A 14982-nucleotide genomic window follows, 5' to 3' on the forward strand; every position below is an offset into this window, starting at 1 on the left:
AAACTGTAACCATCCAAACAGTATGGTACTGGCACAAAAACAGACACATAGATCAGTGAAACAGAGTAGAGAACCCAGAAATGGATCCTCAAATCTATGGTCAACTAATCTTCAACAAAGTAGGTAAGAATATCCAATAGATAAAAGAGAGTTTCTTCAACAAATGGTGTTGGGAAAACTGAATAGCCACATGCAGAAGAACGAAACCAGACCACTTTCTTATGCCACACACAAAAATAAATTCAAAATAGATGAAAGACCTATATGCGAGGTAGGAATCCATCAAATTCCTAGAGGAATTTTTGACCTAGGTTACAGCAGCCTCTTGCCAGACCATCTCCAAAAGCAAGAGAAACAAAAGCAAAAATCAACTATTGGGACTTCATGAAGATAAAAAAGTTCTTGCACAGCAGAAGAAACAGTCAACAAAACTAAAAGGCAACCTACTGAATGTGAGAAGATATTTACCAGTGTCTTGTCATGTAAAGGCTAGTATACCAAATCTATAAAAAAATTAAACTCAACACCCCCAAAACAAAAAATCTAGTCAAGAAATGGGCAAAGAGGGGCGCCTGGGTGGCTCAGTGGATTAAGCCGCTGCCTTCGGCTCAGGTCATGATCTCAGGGTCCTGGGATCGAGCCCCACATCGGGCTCTCTGCTCCGCAGGGAGCCTGCTTCCTCCTCTCTCTCTGCCTGCCTCTCTGCCTACTTGTGATCTCTCTCTCTGTCAAATAAATAAATAAAATCTTAAAAAAAAAAAGAAAAGAAATGGGCAAAGAGATGAACAGACATTTCTCCACAGATGACATACAAATGGCCAACAGATACATGAAAAAATGCTCAACATCACTTGACATCAGGGAAATACAAATCAATACCAAAATGACCTCTCACCAGTCAGAATGGCTAAATTTAACAAGTCAGGAAACACCAGATGTTAGCAGGGATGCAGAGAAAGGGAAACTGTCTTACGCTTTTGGTAGGAATGCAAATTGGTGCATCCACTCTGGAAAAGAGTATGGAAGTTCCTCAAAAAGTTAAAAATAGAGGGCGCCTGGGTGGCTCAGTGGGTTAAAGCCTCTGCCTTCGGCTCAGGTAATGATCCCAGGATCCTGGGATCGAGCCCCGCATCGGGCTCTCTGCATGCACTCCAGTATTTATAAGAGCAATAGCCACAATAGCCAAACTATGGAAAGAGCCCAGATGTCCATTGACAGATGAATTTATATGTAAAGAAGATGTATGTATATCCATAGATATATCTTCATACATACATACATACATACAGTGGAATATTAGTCATCAAAAAGGCTCGCCATTTGCAACAATGTGGATAGAACTAGAGGACATTATGCTAAGCGAGATAAGTCAGGAGCACAAATGCCATATGATTTCATTCATATGTGGAATTTAAGAAACAAAACAGATGAACATAGGGGAAGGAAAAAAAATTAAAATGAGACAAAACAAAGGGAGGAAATCGTAAGAGACTTAATTATAGGAAACACACTGAGAGCTGCTGCAGGGGAGGTGGGTGGGCAAATGGGGGTAATTGGATAATGGGCATTAAGGAGGGCACTTGGGGTAATGCTCACTGAGCATTGTATGCAACTGATGAATTGCTAAATTCTACCTCTGAAACTAAGAATACAATATATGTTAATTAAATTGAATTTAAATAAGAAATTTAAAAAGAATGAGACTACTATGAACAATTATATTGTAACAAACTGGATAACCTAGAAGAGATGGTTATCTTTTTTATAAACATACAACCTACTAAGAGTGAATCATAAATTTTTAAAAATTTGAACAAATCTATACAGGAAGGAGACTAAATCACTAAGCAAAAACTTCCAACAAAGAAAAGCCCAGGACCAGATGGTTTTGCTAGAGTATTCTACCAAATATTTAAAGAATTAACACCAATCCTTCTCAAACTCTCTGAAGTAATGGAAGAGGAGGGGTACATTTCAAAACTCATTTTATGAGGCCAGCATTACCATGAAACCAGAGGCAGATAAAGACAGTAGAAGAACTGTAGGCCAATATTCGTGATGAATATTGATGGTGTGTAAAAATCCTCTTCAGTATACAAGCAAACCAGAGTCAGCAATACACTAAAAAGATTGTGCATCATGATCAAGTGGGATTTATTCCTAGCATGCAAACATGATTTAAGATACAAAAAGCAATTAGTGTAATACACCATGTTAGCCAAATGATGGGAAAAAAACACATCATGATAATTTAAGTTATATCAGAAAAAACTGTTTGATAAAATTCAACACCCTTTCATGATAAGAACATTCAGCAAATTAGGAATACAAGGAAACTGCTTCAACAAAATAAAGACCATGTGTGAGAAGCCTACAGCTAACATCATCCTTCATGGTGAAAGACCAAAAATTTTTCCATCTAAAATCAGGAACAAAGCAAGGATACCCTCCCTTACCACTTCTTTTTAACAGAATACTGGAAGTATTGGAGATACTGGGCAAGACAAAGAAACAAAAGGCATCCACATTTTATTTTTTTTTTTTAAGATTTTATTTATTTAGAGAGAGAGAGTGCATATGGGAGGAGGGTGGGGGTGGGGGGAGAGAGATAGTCTTCAGCAGACTCTGAGCTGAGGGTAGACCTGACTCTCAGTCCCATCATCCTGAGATCATGACCTGAGCAGAAACCAAGAGTAGGATACTTAGAACTGACAGAGCCACCCAGGCGCCCCAAGGCATCCAACATTTAAAAAAAAAAAAAATTTGTTTTTAAAGATTTTATTTCTTTATTTGAGAGAGAGAGAGACAGAGCATGACCCGGGATGGGGGATGCAGAGGCAGAAGGAGAGGGAGAAGCAGACACACCGCTGAGCAGGAAGCCTGATGTGGAACTCCATCCCAGGACCTGGGATCATGACCTGAGGTGAAAGCAGATGCTTAACTGACTGAGCCACCAAGATGCCCTCCCCCCAAATTTTTTTTTAAGATTGATTTTTTTTTAGAAAATGAGAGAGAGTGTGCAGGGGGAAGGGACAGAGGGAGGAGAGTCCCAAGCTGACTCCACACTGAGCATGAAGCCCTGTGGGGCTTAATCTCACAACCTTGAGGTCAGGATCTGAGCCCATAACAATAGCTGGATGTCTAATGAACTGCACCACACAGGCGCCCCTCAAGGCATCCGAATTTTAAGGGACAGTTTACTGTTTGTAAATGACATGATCTTATGCATAGAAAAACCTAAAGACTCCACAGAAAAAACTGTTAGAGCTAATAAATGATTTGAGTAAAGTTACAGGATGCAAAATCAATACTTAAATGTCAATTGTGTGGGTTTTTTTAAAGATTTTATCTATTTATTTGACAGAGAGAATCACAAGTAGGCAGAGAGGCAGGCAGGGGGTGGGGCAGGCTCCCTGCTGAGCAGAAAGCCCGATGTGGGACTCGATCCCAGGACCCTGAGATCATGACCTGAGCTGAAGGCAGAGGCTCAACCCACTGAGCCACCCAGGCATCCCTTAGTTGTGTTTTTATACACTAACAGCAATCCAATAAGACATTTTTTTAAAAGCCCATTATAATATCAAAAAGAACAAAATATCTAGGAATAAACTTAAGGATATAAAAGACTTGTATGCTGCAAACTATAAAACATTGCTGAAAAAAATTAAGTGTGACACAAATAAATGAAAAGTCTGTGTTGAGGTATTAGAAGACTTAATATTGTTTAAGTGTCCATACTACCCCAGGCAGTCCATAAATCCAGTGTAGTCCTATTAAAATCCAAATCGCATTTTTCTTTTGCAGAAATGGAAAAAAGTCCCTAAAATTCATACAGAAGACCCCAAACAGCCAAAACCTTGAAAAGAAAAACAGATAGAGGCCTAACACTTCTGGATTTGAAAACATAACTCAAAGCTATAGTCATTAAGTCTCTTTGGTACTGATATAAAGCCAAACACATAGACCCATGGAACAGAATACAAGAAAGTTGCAAAAAGATACCCATAATGTCCTAAAACAACACACACATATAAAGTAAAAGTGTTAAAACTAGACAGAAAGGACTCAACGTTAGGGGATTGCCAGCTCCTAGGAAGGAGAAGAGGAAATGGGACAGGAGAAGGGTATTTCAACTGTAATTGAAACATTTTTATTTCTTTAAAACCTCAACTGAAAATGCCAATAAAATGTTAGCTTTGTAAAATCTTGGCAATGAGTACCCAGTTAATGTTATTAATAATTCCCTAGGTTTTTCTTATAATTTTATAATTAAACTTAAAAAAATGTAAATACAGGGGCGCCAGGGTGGCTCAGTGGGTTAAAGCCTCTGCCTTTGGCTCAGGTCATCATCCCGGGGTCCTGGGATTGAGTCCCGCATCGGGCCCTCTGCTCAGTGGGGAGCCTGCTTCCCCCTCTCTCTCTCTCTTTGCCTGCCTCTCTGCTACTTGTGATCTCACTCTCTCTGTCAAATAAATAAATAACATCTTTTAAAAAAAATGTAAATACAGTTTTAGCTAGTAAAATCCTGAAAATTAAAAGATAATATTCATAATAAAAGAATAATTTCCTGCCTCAGGTTCTTATTTCCAAAATAGCAGGTGTAGTTCATGAAAAAGCAATCATCTTTAATCATCCTCAGATTGCTTAGTATTTATTCCTCTCTGCAGTTTTTCCCCTCTATTTAGATCTTTTTGCACTGTACCCATTATTTCATTTTACTGATCTTTCAGATTCTTTCTTCAGAATGTGTGCTTTTCATTTTCTCACCCTCAGACAGGAGAGGGTAGCAGTTCAGAAAGGCATCTAAACTCTACTGACCACAATTAGGAAAGCCTGCTGGAAGCTCTTAGCTAATATTCTCTTTGCATCTGAGAAATTTCCATTTGTGCCAGATTGGATCATTTTGTGGGGCATGTTCATTCCCAAGTTTACGATTGTTTCTTTAGTAAGGATGTGTATTCTTCAAAAACAATATGCACGTATTCCCCATATTCCCTGGTTGGTGCAGGGCAAAGTTTACTGAAGGGTGTTCACACTAGCACTCCAGCTGGCAGTAGCGGCAATGATACAGCAGTGATTAACTTGATGAGTAGTGTAAAAACTCTAACTTTAGTCAAAGCAAGTTAGTGATGTAATTAGTAAAATTCTTAACTGAATTTACCAAAAGTATGAGATGCTTCCATTAGTAGAATGTCCTCTGGACACTGGCACATCTCATACATTCCTAATTTGCTCTTTTGAATAATTTTTACTATGGAGTCTTAATTTTTGAATGAATTCTAGAATTCAAGAAATGTCTTACAGGTATTTTTTTGAATGTGTTGAGTTTTTTAGAGAAATTCAGTCTCTTGAATTAAGTTAATTTATACTTATCAGAAGGTTGAATTTAAAAAGCAATTTGATGCTCAGCATTCTTTTTGTTTCTTTATGAGCTTTTAAAGTCCTACTTTTAAGACCTCAAATCAGGAAGTTCTGTTCTCCATCCATAAAAGATCCTGGGTCCCTTAAAGCTTATGTGAGACTCAGAACTCCACATCTACAGTTCTCTAGTGAATTGTTAAGTCCAACCAAGTGTGCTTTCTTGTATCAAGTAGAGACATTTCATGAAATCAGGTAGTGGAATGGCATCATGATAACATTTGAAAGAGTTGCCAAACATGCTGGAGCCATTATAGTTGTTGCTATCATAAGTTAAAATAATAACTACAATATGCATCATCATAATATATAAATTTCTCCTACTATATACATACCTGAAGTTTTCTGTACATTTTTAAGATTTAAAAGTCAAAAAAGTTGAGTAAGAATATAGTATATTAGGCACACTATTTTCTGGTATACTTGGATGTAGATATTCCCCTATTTATGAGATACAAATTTGCTCATTACTTTCCTTCCCTTAGGAAGACTTAAAATATTCAAGGCACCAAGAGCCTGTCAAACTTAAACACCATATAAGCAATGCAGTTGTTTTTCTCTTTGTTTTTAACAGAGAGCATCTGTACTTTTTTTTTTTCATTTTTTTCTATTTAAAATTTTTTTAAAGATTTTATTTATTCACTTTTGCAAGAGAGAGAGCAAGAGAGCATGAGTGGGGGTTGGGGCAGAGGGAGAAGCAGACTCCCCGTTGAACAGGGAGCCTGATATGGGACTTGATCCCATTGCCCTGGGTTTATAACCTGAGCCAAAGGCAGACACTTAACTGACTGAGCCACCCAGGCACCTACTACTTAAATCTTCAAAGTTCATTCCAAAAGACCGAAAAGTAGAAAATATAGAATTGATCTCATAACTTCAATGCATAAAATGTCAGAGGAACAAAAAAAAAAAGGAAAATCTGTTTGGTTTACTTTTACATTATTTTTAGAGGCCTGATAAATGGTCTTGTCATAGCATTTTAAGTAAAGTTTCACTTGCCACCAACTAAAATCAACAATTCAGTAACAGAATGTTTAAATTTTCTCCTGTTCTTTGCTGTAAACCGTCCAGAAGGAGTGACATTCTGGGTTTTCTGAGCATCATCAGTTTATCTTGTAGTTCTATGGTTTGCTGCAGATGGCTTGGAAGCTTCAGTATAGCTACATGGGAATGATATTTCCAGTAGTATACGGTTACTGTTGAGCCTTCTGCAGTTGAATTTTTGTGCAAAAATCATTTGGAAGTGCTGCTCTGGCAATCAATCAAGACATAATGCTTAGCGTAATCCAGTCTGGAAAGTGCTGCATAACTATAGACGAAGTGGGACCTCCACACTCTGACAAGCTTCAGACCGAAAGAGGGAGCCGTGAGGCTGTGAGCACTTTGAAGCCCTTCAGAAGATCATCAGTTGACCTTGCCTGCATTTTGGTAGAACCAAGAGCTGCTGAAATTTATATGAGAATTTAGAATTTTTCAGGAAAATTCTCTTGGACGTTTTCAGCCTAATTGGTAGATACAATCTGTAGCCCATAAACATCAGTGCTTGATAAATGCCCTTGGTGCCAGGATTGTCTTTTCTACACACCTAGTAGCCAGTGATAGACTCTGACTCCTCTCTTTTAAGTTAACTAGAGAATGTAAGACTTTTTTTTTTTTTTTTAAGATTTTATTTATTTTTTTGTCATAGAACACAAGCAGGCAGAGGCAGAGAGAGAAGCAGGCTCCCTGCTGGACAAGGAGCCCGATGTGGAACTTGATCCCAGGACCCTGGGATCATGACCTGAGCCGAAGGCAGCGGCTTAACCAACTGAGCCACCCAGGCGTCCCGAGAATGTAAGATTTTTAAGATAATTAGAGAGAAGTTGCACATATAGGTCTTTTAGAAAGGAAGATTGCTGAAGGGTAGAAGATAGAAGCACTGCGTCCCTGCTTCTTTATTTCAGAGTTCTGGATTTACTATGAGTATACAAAACTATTTTTCCATTTCTCAAACATTCACGGAGCCCTTAGTTTATGCAAAATATTCTGCTAGATTCTGTGCAAAATACACACAAAAAACATTCCACATTCCACACATACACACCAACTCCCCTTTCTTCTATCCTACCCAGTAAGTTCATAAATTCCAAAAATATTAGGTATTTACAACTCAAGCTAAATCCCTCTCTTTGTTAAACTTAGATGATGAACTTGAAAACATTAATTATTTTTAGATCTAAATCCACCTTGGCGGTGGGTTAGAGAAAGATGGTAGAGCACTGCAGAAGATCTCTGTTGTTGAAGAGACTGGGGTCATTTAGCAAAGTGGAACAGAACAAGAAGTGAGTTTTAGAAAAGTGATCATTTGAGGAAAAAAGACAAAATGTTCACACATAAGAATAAGTCGTTGTGTAGTTTGACAAAACTTTATTTCTGTGAGAATTTTACAGTTGATTACCAAAAAAATAATATAGCTCAACAAAATTTATAGGAATTAACTAACATAAAAATCTTAAATACAGTTCTATCATGTCTCCTTAAAGTATTCAGATTATTACTAGAGATTGATATCTTATTCTAGGGACTGCTACTGAAGAAGTACTGTAGAGCAGCATCTCTCGGGCTTCAGAATGCATGAAGATCATCTTATGTTAAGATGTTAACAAGCAGAGGGGCACCTGGGTGGCTCAGTTGGTTAACCATCTGCCTTTGGCTCAGGTCATGATCTCAGGGTCCTGGGACTAAGTCCTTTATGGGATTCCTTGCTCAGCAGGGAGGCTGCTTCTCCCTCTGCCCCTTCCCCCTGCTCATGCTCTCTCTTGCACACACACACTCTCTTTCTCACACTCTATTTCGCAAAAATAAATAAAAATTTTTAAAGATTTTATTTATTTGACAGAGAGAGAGGGAAGCAGGCTCCCCACTGAGCAGGGAGCCTGACATGGGGCTCAATCCCAGGACTCTGGGATCATGACCTGAGCCGAAGGCAGACGCTTAATGACTGGGCCGCCCAGGTGCCCCAATAAATAAATTTTTTTTAAGAAAGATGTTAACAAGCAGGTTTCTTGGCCCCACTCATAGGGATGCTGATGCTGATGCTGCTGATGCTGCTGATTCTGAGGATCGTATTTTTGGAGTAGCTCTGATGCAGAGTACTTGGCCAGATTCTGAAGATTAAAGTACAAGACCTGGGGTACCTGGGTGGCCTAGTCAGTTAGGCATCTGACTCTTGTTTTCGGCTCAGGTCATGATCTCATGATCTTCATGGGTTGTGGTGTCAAGCCCCATATCATCGGGCTTTGCTTGATGGGGAATCTGCTTGGCAGTTCTCTCTGCCCCTCTCCCCACTCATGCACGTGCTCTCACTTATATTCTCTCCCCCCCCCGAAATAAAAATAAATAAATTTTTAAAAAAAATAAAGTGTAAGACCTCTGAAGAATAGTGGCTCTCATAATCAGGAGAGAATAAGATGAAAATGTAATGCAGGAGAAAAATCAAGTGATGAACTAGGTGCGCATGTGGCATAGCATTCACTTTATACTCCAACTCCTAGAAATCATGGGTAAATTTTAACAAGTATATAATACTGTAAAACAAGGGAGCATTTGATGACCCACAAATTACAAGAAAGGCTTCAAATGGCAGATAGTAGGATATTTTTGAAGGGAAACATCACAGCCAAAAAGCCTGCAGGAGAATACTACTGCAAAGGTACAAGTAACGTTGGGGTGGATTCATGGAGAAGGAGGGCATGTGGCAGCCAACAAAACTGCTTGTTGGACTCTTGGAATTCACAGAAGCTGGCTCACTACACTCCTCCTTATCCACTGCCTTCAAACAAGAGATGACAGAAATGTCCTGTTTCTAACAGGAAGGAGGGAGAAAGATTTGGAGAAATAAGCACCAAATGGCTATTAATTTCCAACAGTTCTGAGGGTGCTCTGATGTGCAGAATGTTGTTTATTGGCAACCCCAACCAGCACTATATCTTGACCTTCCCCACAAGTACCAGAGGAGGCTATAGTAAAAAGAGAGGCTAATAGGGAATCCCAAATCCCAGAAAGAGCAAACAAACAAAAATCACCAGATATTCATGGAGAACTAGTACCATGAAGAAAAATGAACTAAATGTAACGAAACAAGATACAAATATACTAATTAAATGCATTACGTTGGGCAAGGATTTTTTTTTAAAGGGATGGAATTAATTGTCCTAAGAATAATAAGAGAAACTACCAAATCCTTGAAATACTAATAAATTGGTTACATTTCTAAAAAAGAACTTAGAGGAAAAAATGAATAAAAGGCTGAATAGGAGCTAGAGCTGAATAGCAAATAATGACTTCAAAGATTGAGCCAAATAGTTTTCCTGGGATAAAGTGCAAAAGGACAGAGAAGTAGAAAATAAGAAGGTAAAGTATTTTGGTTTTGTTTTTCCTATTTATTTATTTTTAAGATTTTATTTATTTGTCAGAGAGAGCACAAGCAGGGGACTAGCAGGCAGAGCAGGCAGAGGGAGAAGGCAGCTTCCTACTGAGCAGGAAGCCCAGTGCGGGACTCAGTCCCAGGACCCCAGGATCCTGACCCGATACCTAACTGACTGAGCCTCCCAAGTGTCCCTTGTTTTTCCATTTTAATACAAGAGATCAGAGGGGGATGTCGGGGAAGATAATGGAGCATGAAGGGCCTTGAGTCCACCTCTTTACCTAGACCAAAATTTTATTGAAAGACTCTGCCTGATGTAACTGTTTTGGAACTCTGGAGTCTCTTGAAGACTTGCAGCTTTGAGGGGATTCCTTTGACACTAAATTTCAGCTGTTATCATGGTAAAGACTACCCATCTCCAATACCCTAGACCCATGATGGGCAGCTAGCTGTACCTGCGTTCATAGACAGGCTTGAGGTGGGGGGGGTGGGCAGTGCTTGGTGAGTTTTGGTCTTGTCAAGATAATATGCGTAGTTATATGAAGAGGCTATTAAAATACTCCTGCCTTTTACAACTACATATCTGTGTGGGGCTAAGCTTTCTTCATATACTTTGTTCAAAACATAGTGCAACAGATTGAATGCAGAAATGTATACAAGAATCCAAGTGTCTTCCTTCAGACCATATAGTAAGATTTACAAACATTTAAATGAGTGCCACTGTTCTTACTATTTCTTTGTCTTGTAAAATCTAGTTGTTAAGTTAACATCTAATGAGTTTATCATTGTTACTTTTAGTGAATTGGTATTTTCAGGTGTCTCTACTTTAATTTCAAACATAAATGTTGAAAGTTACAACCTCATAAACAAAAGCTCTTTGATATACTCAATAATTTTTAAAGTTTAATCTTTAAACTTCAACACACTGAGAATCTCCAGATCTGTACATAGTTTCTATCCCAGACCTCCTGAAGAAGGGGAAAGGCTCAGGGAGACTTATCTTGTTCTGTATCATCAATAAAGGGTTCTATACCCAGCTCAAACAAACAAAAAACATGTGTATAAACAGACCAGCAATGGTCGCCAGATATTTAAGGAAATCATAGTAAGCATATAATATGAAAAAATAGAAAGCAATACAAATAAAAAAGGTTATTCAAAGAAAATATCTCAAATTAATATTAGTGCCTCCATAAAAATAAAAGATAATATTGTATCCATTAAATAAGAACAGAATGCTATTTTTTTTTAAAAGGCTATTAAAAAAAAGTTCCTGTAAATTAATCATGAGAGAATAGTAATGAAAACCATAATAAGATTGGGAAGCACCTGGGTGGCTCAGTGGGCCTTCAGCTCAGATCGTGATCTCAGGGTCCTGGAATCAAGCCCCATCTTGGGCTCCCTGCTCAGCAGGGAGTCTGCATCTTCCTCTCACTCTGCCCCTCTCCCCCTGCTCATGTTCTCTCTCTCAATAAATAATGTTAAAAAAAAAAAAAAAAGAACGAATTTGAACAGTTCTTTCAAAATCTAGAGTAAAAAGACCAAGAAATGAAAAATAAGAAAGAAAGGACAGAAAAGTGTCCAGGAAGTTCAATATTCAAAAAGATTGGTGTTCTCGTAGAGAAGAGATAAAAGAATGGATAGAAAATTATCAAAGAAACAATCAAGAGAACTTTTCTTTTTTCTTTTTTCTTTTTTTTTAAAGATTTTATTTATTTATTTGACAGAGAGAGATCACAAGTAGATAGAGAGGCAGGCAGAGAGAGAGAGGGAAGCAGGCCCCTGCTGAGCAGAGAGCCCGATGTGGGACTCGATCCCAGGACCCCGAGATCACGACCTGAGCTGAAGGCAGCGGCTTAACCCACTGAGCCACCCGGGCGCCCCTCAAGAGGACTTTTCTGATTTAAACTCTACTGAGTGCCCAGCACAATGAATAAAAATAAATCCTATACCAGCACATCAGTGTGAAATTTCAAAGAGGATTTCCAAAACCGTCAAGGGAGTAAAAACAGGACTTACATAATGGATAAAGATTCATAAAGTATGGACCTTCTTGGTAACAACACTAGAAACTAGAAGACAGTAGGACCACACCTTCACAATTTTGCTGGAAAGTTACAAGATTTCTATACTCAGCCGAAGTATCAACCAAGTGGGAGTACAAAATAAAGATATTTTGAGACATAAAAGGTCTCAAATACTTTTTCTTTTGTACCTTTTCCCAAGGTCTCAAATACTTTTTTTTTTTGGTACCTTTCCCACTTGAGAAGAATGAACCAAGAAAGAGAAAGAAGAAGGGTTTAGGAGAGAAGTAAAGGAAATCCCCAGGACAGAGATCCCAAAAGATGATAACTCTACAGAGGGAATAAAAAAGTGACCTGCCTGGGTTGTAACAGGTCACAGGGTTCTAGGAGAAACTTATTTAAGATGATGAAAATGTTAGAATATCAGATATATTTGAATGTATTGCGAGGAGATTATGCACTTGGGTTGGAGTTTGGGAAAAGGAAAATGGTTGTCTTTTGGAGTGCAATTCAATATGCAAATGTTCACACAGGTCTCAGATAGGCAGGTCCAAGGGTCCTACTGTAGTGGTGTCTGTGATGGTGAGAAATTAGAAATAACCTAAATGCCTATAAATAAAGACATTGTCAAATTACAAAACATACATATTGGTTTAATAATAGGCAGCAAGTAAAAAAGGGGGACAGCTTTTTGTTTTCTGTTGTGGTTCCATTTGTGTTTCAGAAAACACAATTCAAGAAATTCAAGAAAACAAGATATTCAAGACTGAATTTCTCCATTTATGATCATATGTGAATATAACTAGAAAAAGATCTAATAGCCTACATCTCAAATTTTCATTGTATTGATCTCTAGTTGTTTGTTTATTCATTTAAGATCTATTTCTTGAGCATGTAGTATATGTAAGGATTTGTTTCCTGCATGCTGGGAATGATGCAGAGAGAAAAATAGAAAAAAGTACCTGTCCTCATAAAGCTGACATCCTAGCAGGAAGAAACAGACCATGAACAATAAACAAATAAATACATTATAGGTCAGGTAATGAAAAGTACTCTAAAGGAAAGTAAAACTATAAAAGAGAGAGATGGGGTGGGAGGGCATTTTCTGTGTTAAGTTCTGGTGTCCCGTGGTGCTTCCTGCATTATGGACAAGTTCTGGAAATTTGCAGTGTCCAATACTGTAAGGTACTAGCCTCATGTACCCTTTGAGCATTTGTTATGTGGCTGGCGCAACAGACAAATGGAATTTTAAATTTTATTTCATTTAAATTAAATTTAAATTGCCACATGTGGCTCACTGCTACCATATTGGTCAGTGCATTTAAATGGGATGGTCAGGGATGCTGTCAACATAAGGCAACAGTTGAGCTGAAACCTATATGAAATGAAGGAGCTAACCATAGGTTCCAGGCAGAATGAAAAGCAGGACCTCATCTGGAGTAGCTGGAGGAGGCCTATAAGGCTGGGCCATGATGAGTAAGAAAAAGAGTAGAGGGAAATGAAGCCAGAGAAACAGAAGTGACCCCCATCATGGAAGGCCACAGCAGCCAGTATAAGACTTTGCTTTTCCTTGGAGGTGGGAAACCATTGCAAGGCTTTGAGCAGACAAGTGAAGTGATCTGAATTTTGAAAGGGTTGTAAGAACTATCATTATGATAAACAGTAGGGATGAGGGCAGAACTGGGGAGAAAGTAAAGAGGCTCCTCCTCCAGGTGATGATGAATTAGTGGGTAGTGATGGAGTGTAGAGAACTTGTCAAATGAATTGACAGTATCAATGCTGAATTAGGTGTAAGGGGCATGAGAAAGGGGGAAATCAAGGATGGCCTTGAAAGGCTTTCGCCTGAGCAAATGAGATCAGCAGTACTGGGGAAAAGAACATTTGGGGAAGGAATTCAAGAGTTCTGTTTTAGGGGTGGTAAATTGGAAGTGCCTGTAGATAGTTATGCCAAAGTCCTGACAATAAGTGACATTGAAAGGGAAATTTCAGCTGAAGGATTTCTTCTTGGAGAGTTCTCCAAGAGGATTTCTCTTAGAGAGAAAGGTTCATCAGTGGTGTTAGCCCTCTTTATGTGAGGGACAAAGCAAGTAACTTTCATCAGTCTTCAGCATGAAGATTTTGTCTTTAATTACACGTGGCTCTAAGATTTGGATAATTATTTCTTATTTTTTCCGTAGAATAGTTCCTGAAAAAATAAGGCTCCTGTCACAAATTTGTATACCACTTGTAACTCTGCCAGATATTGAACCACTGGTGGAGGCTCTTCTCACCTACCATGGACATGAACCTCAGGAAGTGCTCTGGCCTGAGTTCTTTGATGCTGTGAATGAAGCCTTTCTGCTGTAAGTGATGTACATTTACTTTATCAGCCAGCTTTGCTTTTCCATTTCTTAGAATGCTTCATTATATTGGAAATGCAGTTTTCAAACTTTTGATCTCAGCACCGCTATGCTCTTAAAGATTATTGAGGATCCCAATGAACTTTTTTTTATTTAATGTGGGTTGTATTTATCAATATTTTTTTACCATGTTTGAAATTAAAACAAGTTTTTAAAATATTGATTATTTCATTTAAAAATAATTGATTACATCTTTACACAAATAGCATATTTTTATGAAAAACTGATCTTTTCCAAGAAGAAAATTATTTAACAGGAGTGGCATTGTTTTACATTTTTGCACATCTCTATATTACCTGACATAAGACAGCCAGTTCTCATATGTGCTTCTGTTCAGTCTGCTGTGATGTGTTGTTGGTTGAAGTATATGATGAAAATTCAGCCTCACACAGATTTATAGTTGGAAAAGACAAGAATATTGCAGTAGCCATCTCAGATAATTGTGGATTTTCTCCTTGGATAGATACCTCACCAAAATTTGAAAATGGTAGTGTTTTAAGGTTAGTTGCTACACAGAATCTGAAATTACAACAATGAGCTTTTCATACTGTTACATTCAAACCCATTGAATGTCTGTGGGATACATTTTTGTTTGGTTGGGGTTTTTTTTGGTGGTATACTTTTTTTTTTAAGATTTTATTTATTTTTATTTTGACAGACAGAGATCACAAGTAGGCAGAGAGGCAGGCAGAGAGAGAGAAGGGGAAGCAGGCTCCCTGCTGAGCAGAGAGCCCCA

General features: G+C 38.3%; 1 protein-coding gene across 3 annotated transcripts in view; it reads left to right on the forward strand.

Moving 5' to 3' along the window:
- FANCC (FA complementation group C) overlaps window positions 1-14982 on the forward strand; it is a 283214-nt gene that overhangs the window by 191400 nt on the left and 76832 nt on the right. For all 3 annotated transcript variants that reach the window (XM_046023918.1, XM_046023916.1, XM_046023919.1), the window contains one exon: window positions 14025-14189. In XM_046023918.1, the coding sequence (XP_045879874.1) occupies window positions 14025-14189 (165 nt within the window). The remainder of the gene's footprint in view (window positions 1-14024; window positions 14190-14982) is intronic.

The sequence above is a fragment of the Meles meles genome, chromosome 11 (genome assembly GCF_922984935.1).
Source record: "Meles meles chromosome 11, mMelMel3.1 paternal haplotype, whole genome shotgun sequence".
Lineage (NCBI taxonomy): Eukaryota > Metazoa > Chordata > Mammalia > Carnivora > Mustelidae > Meles > Meles meles.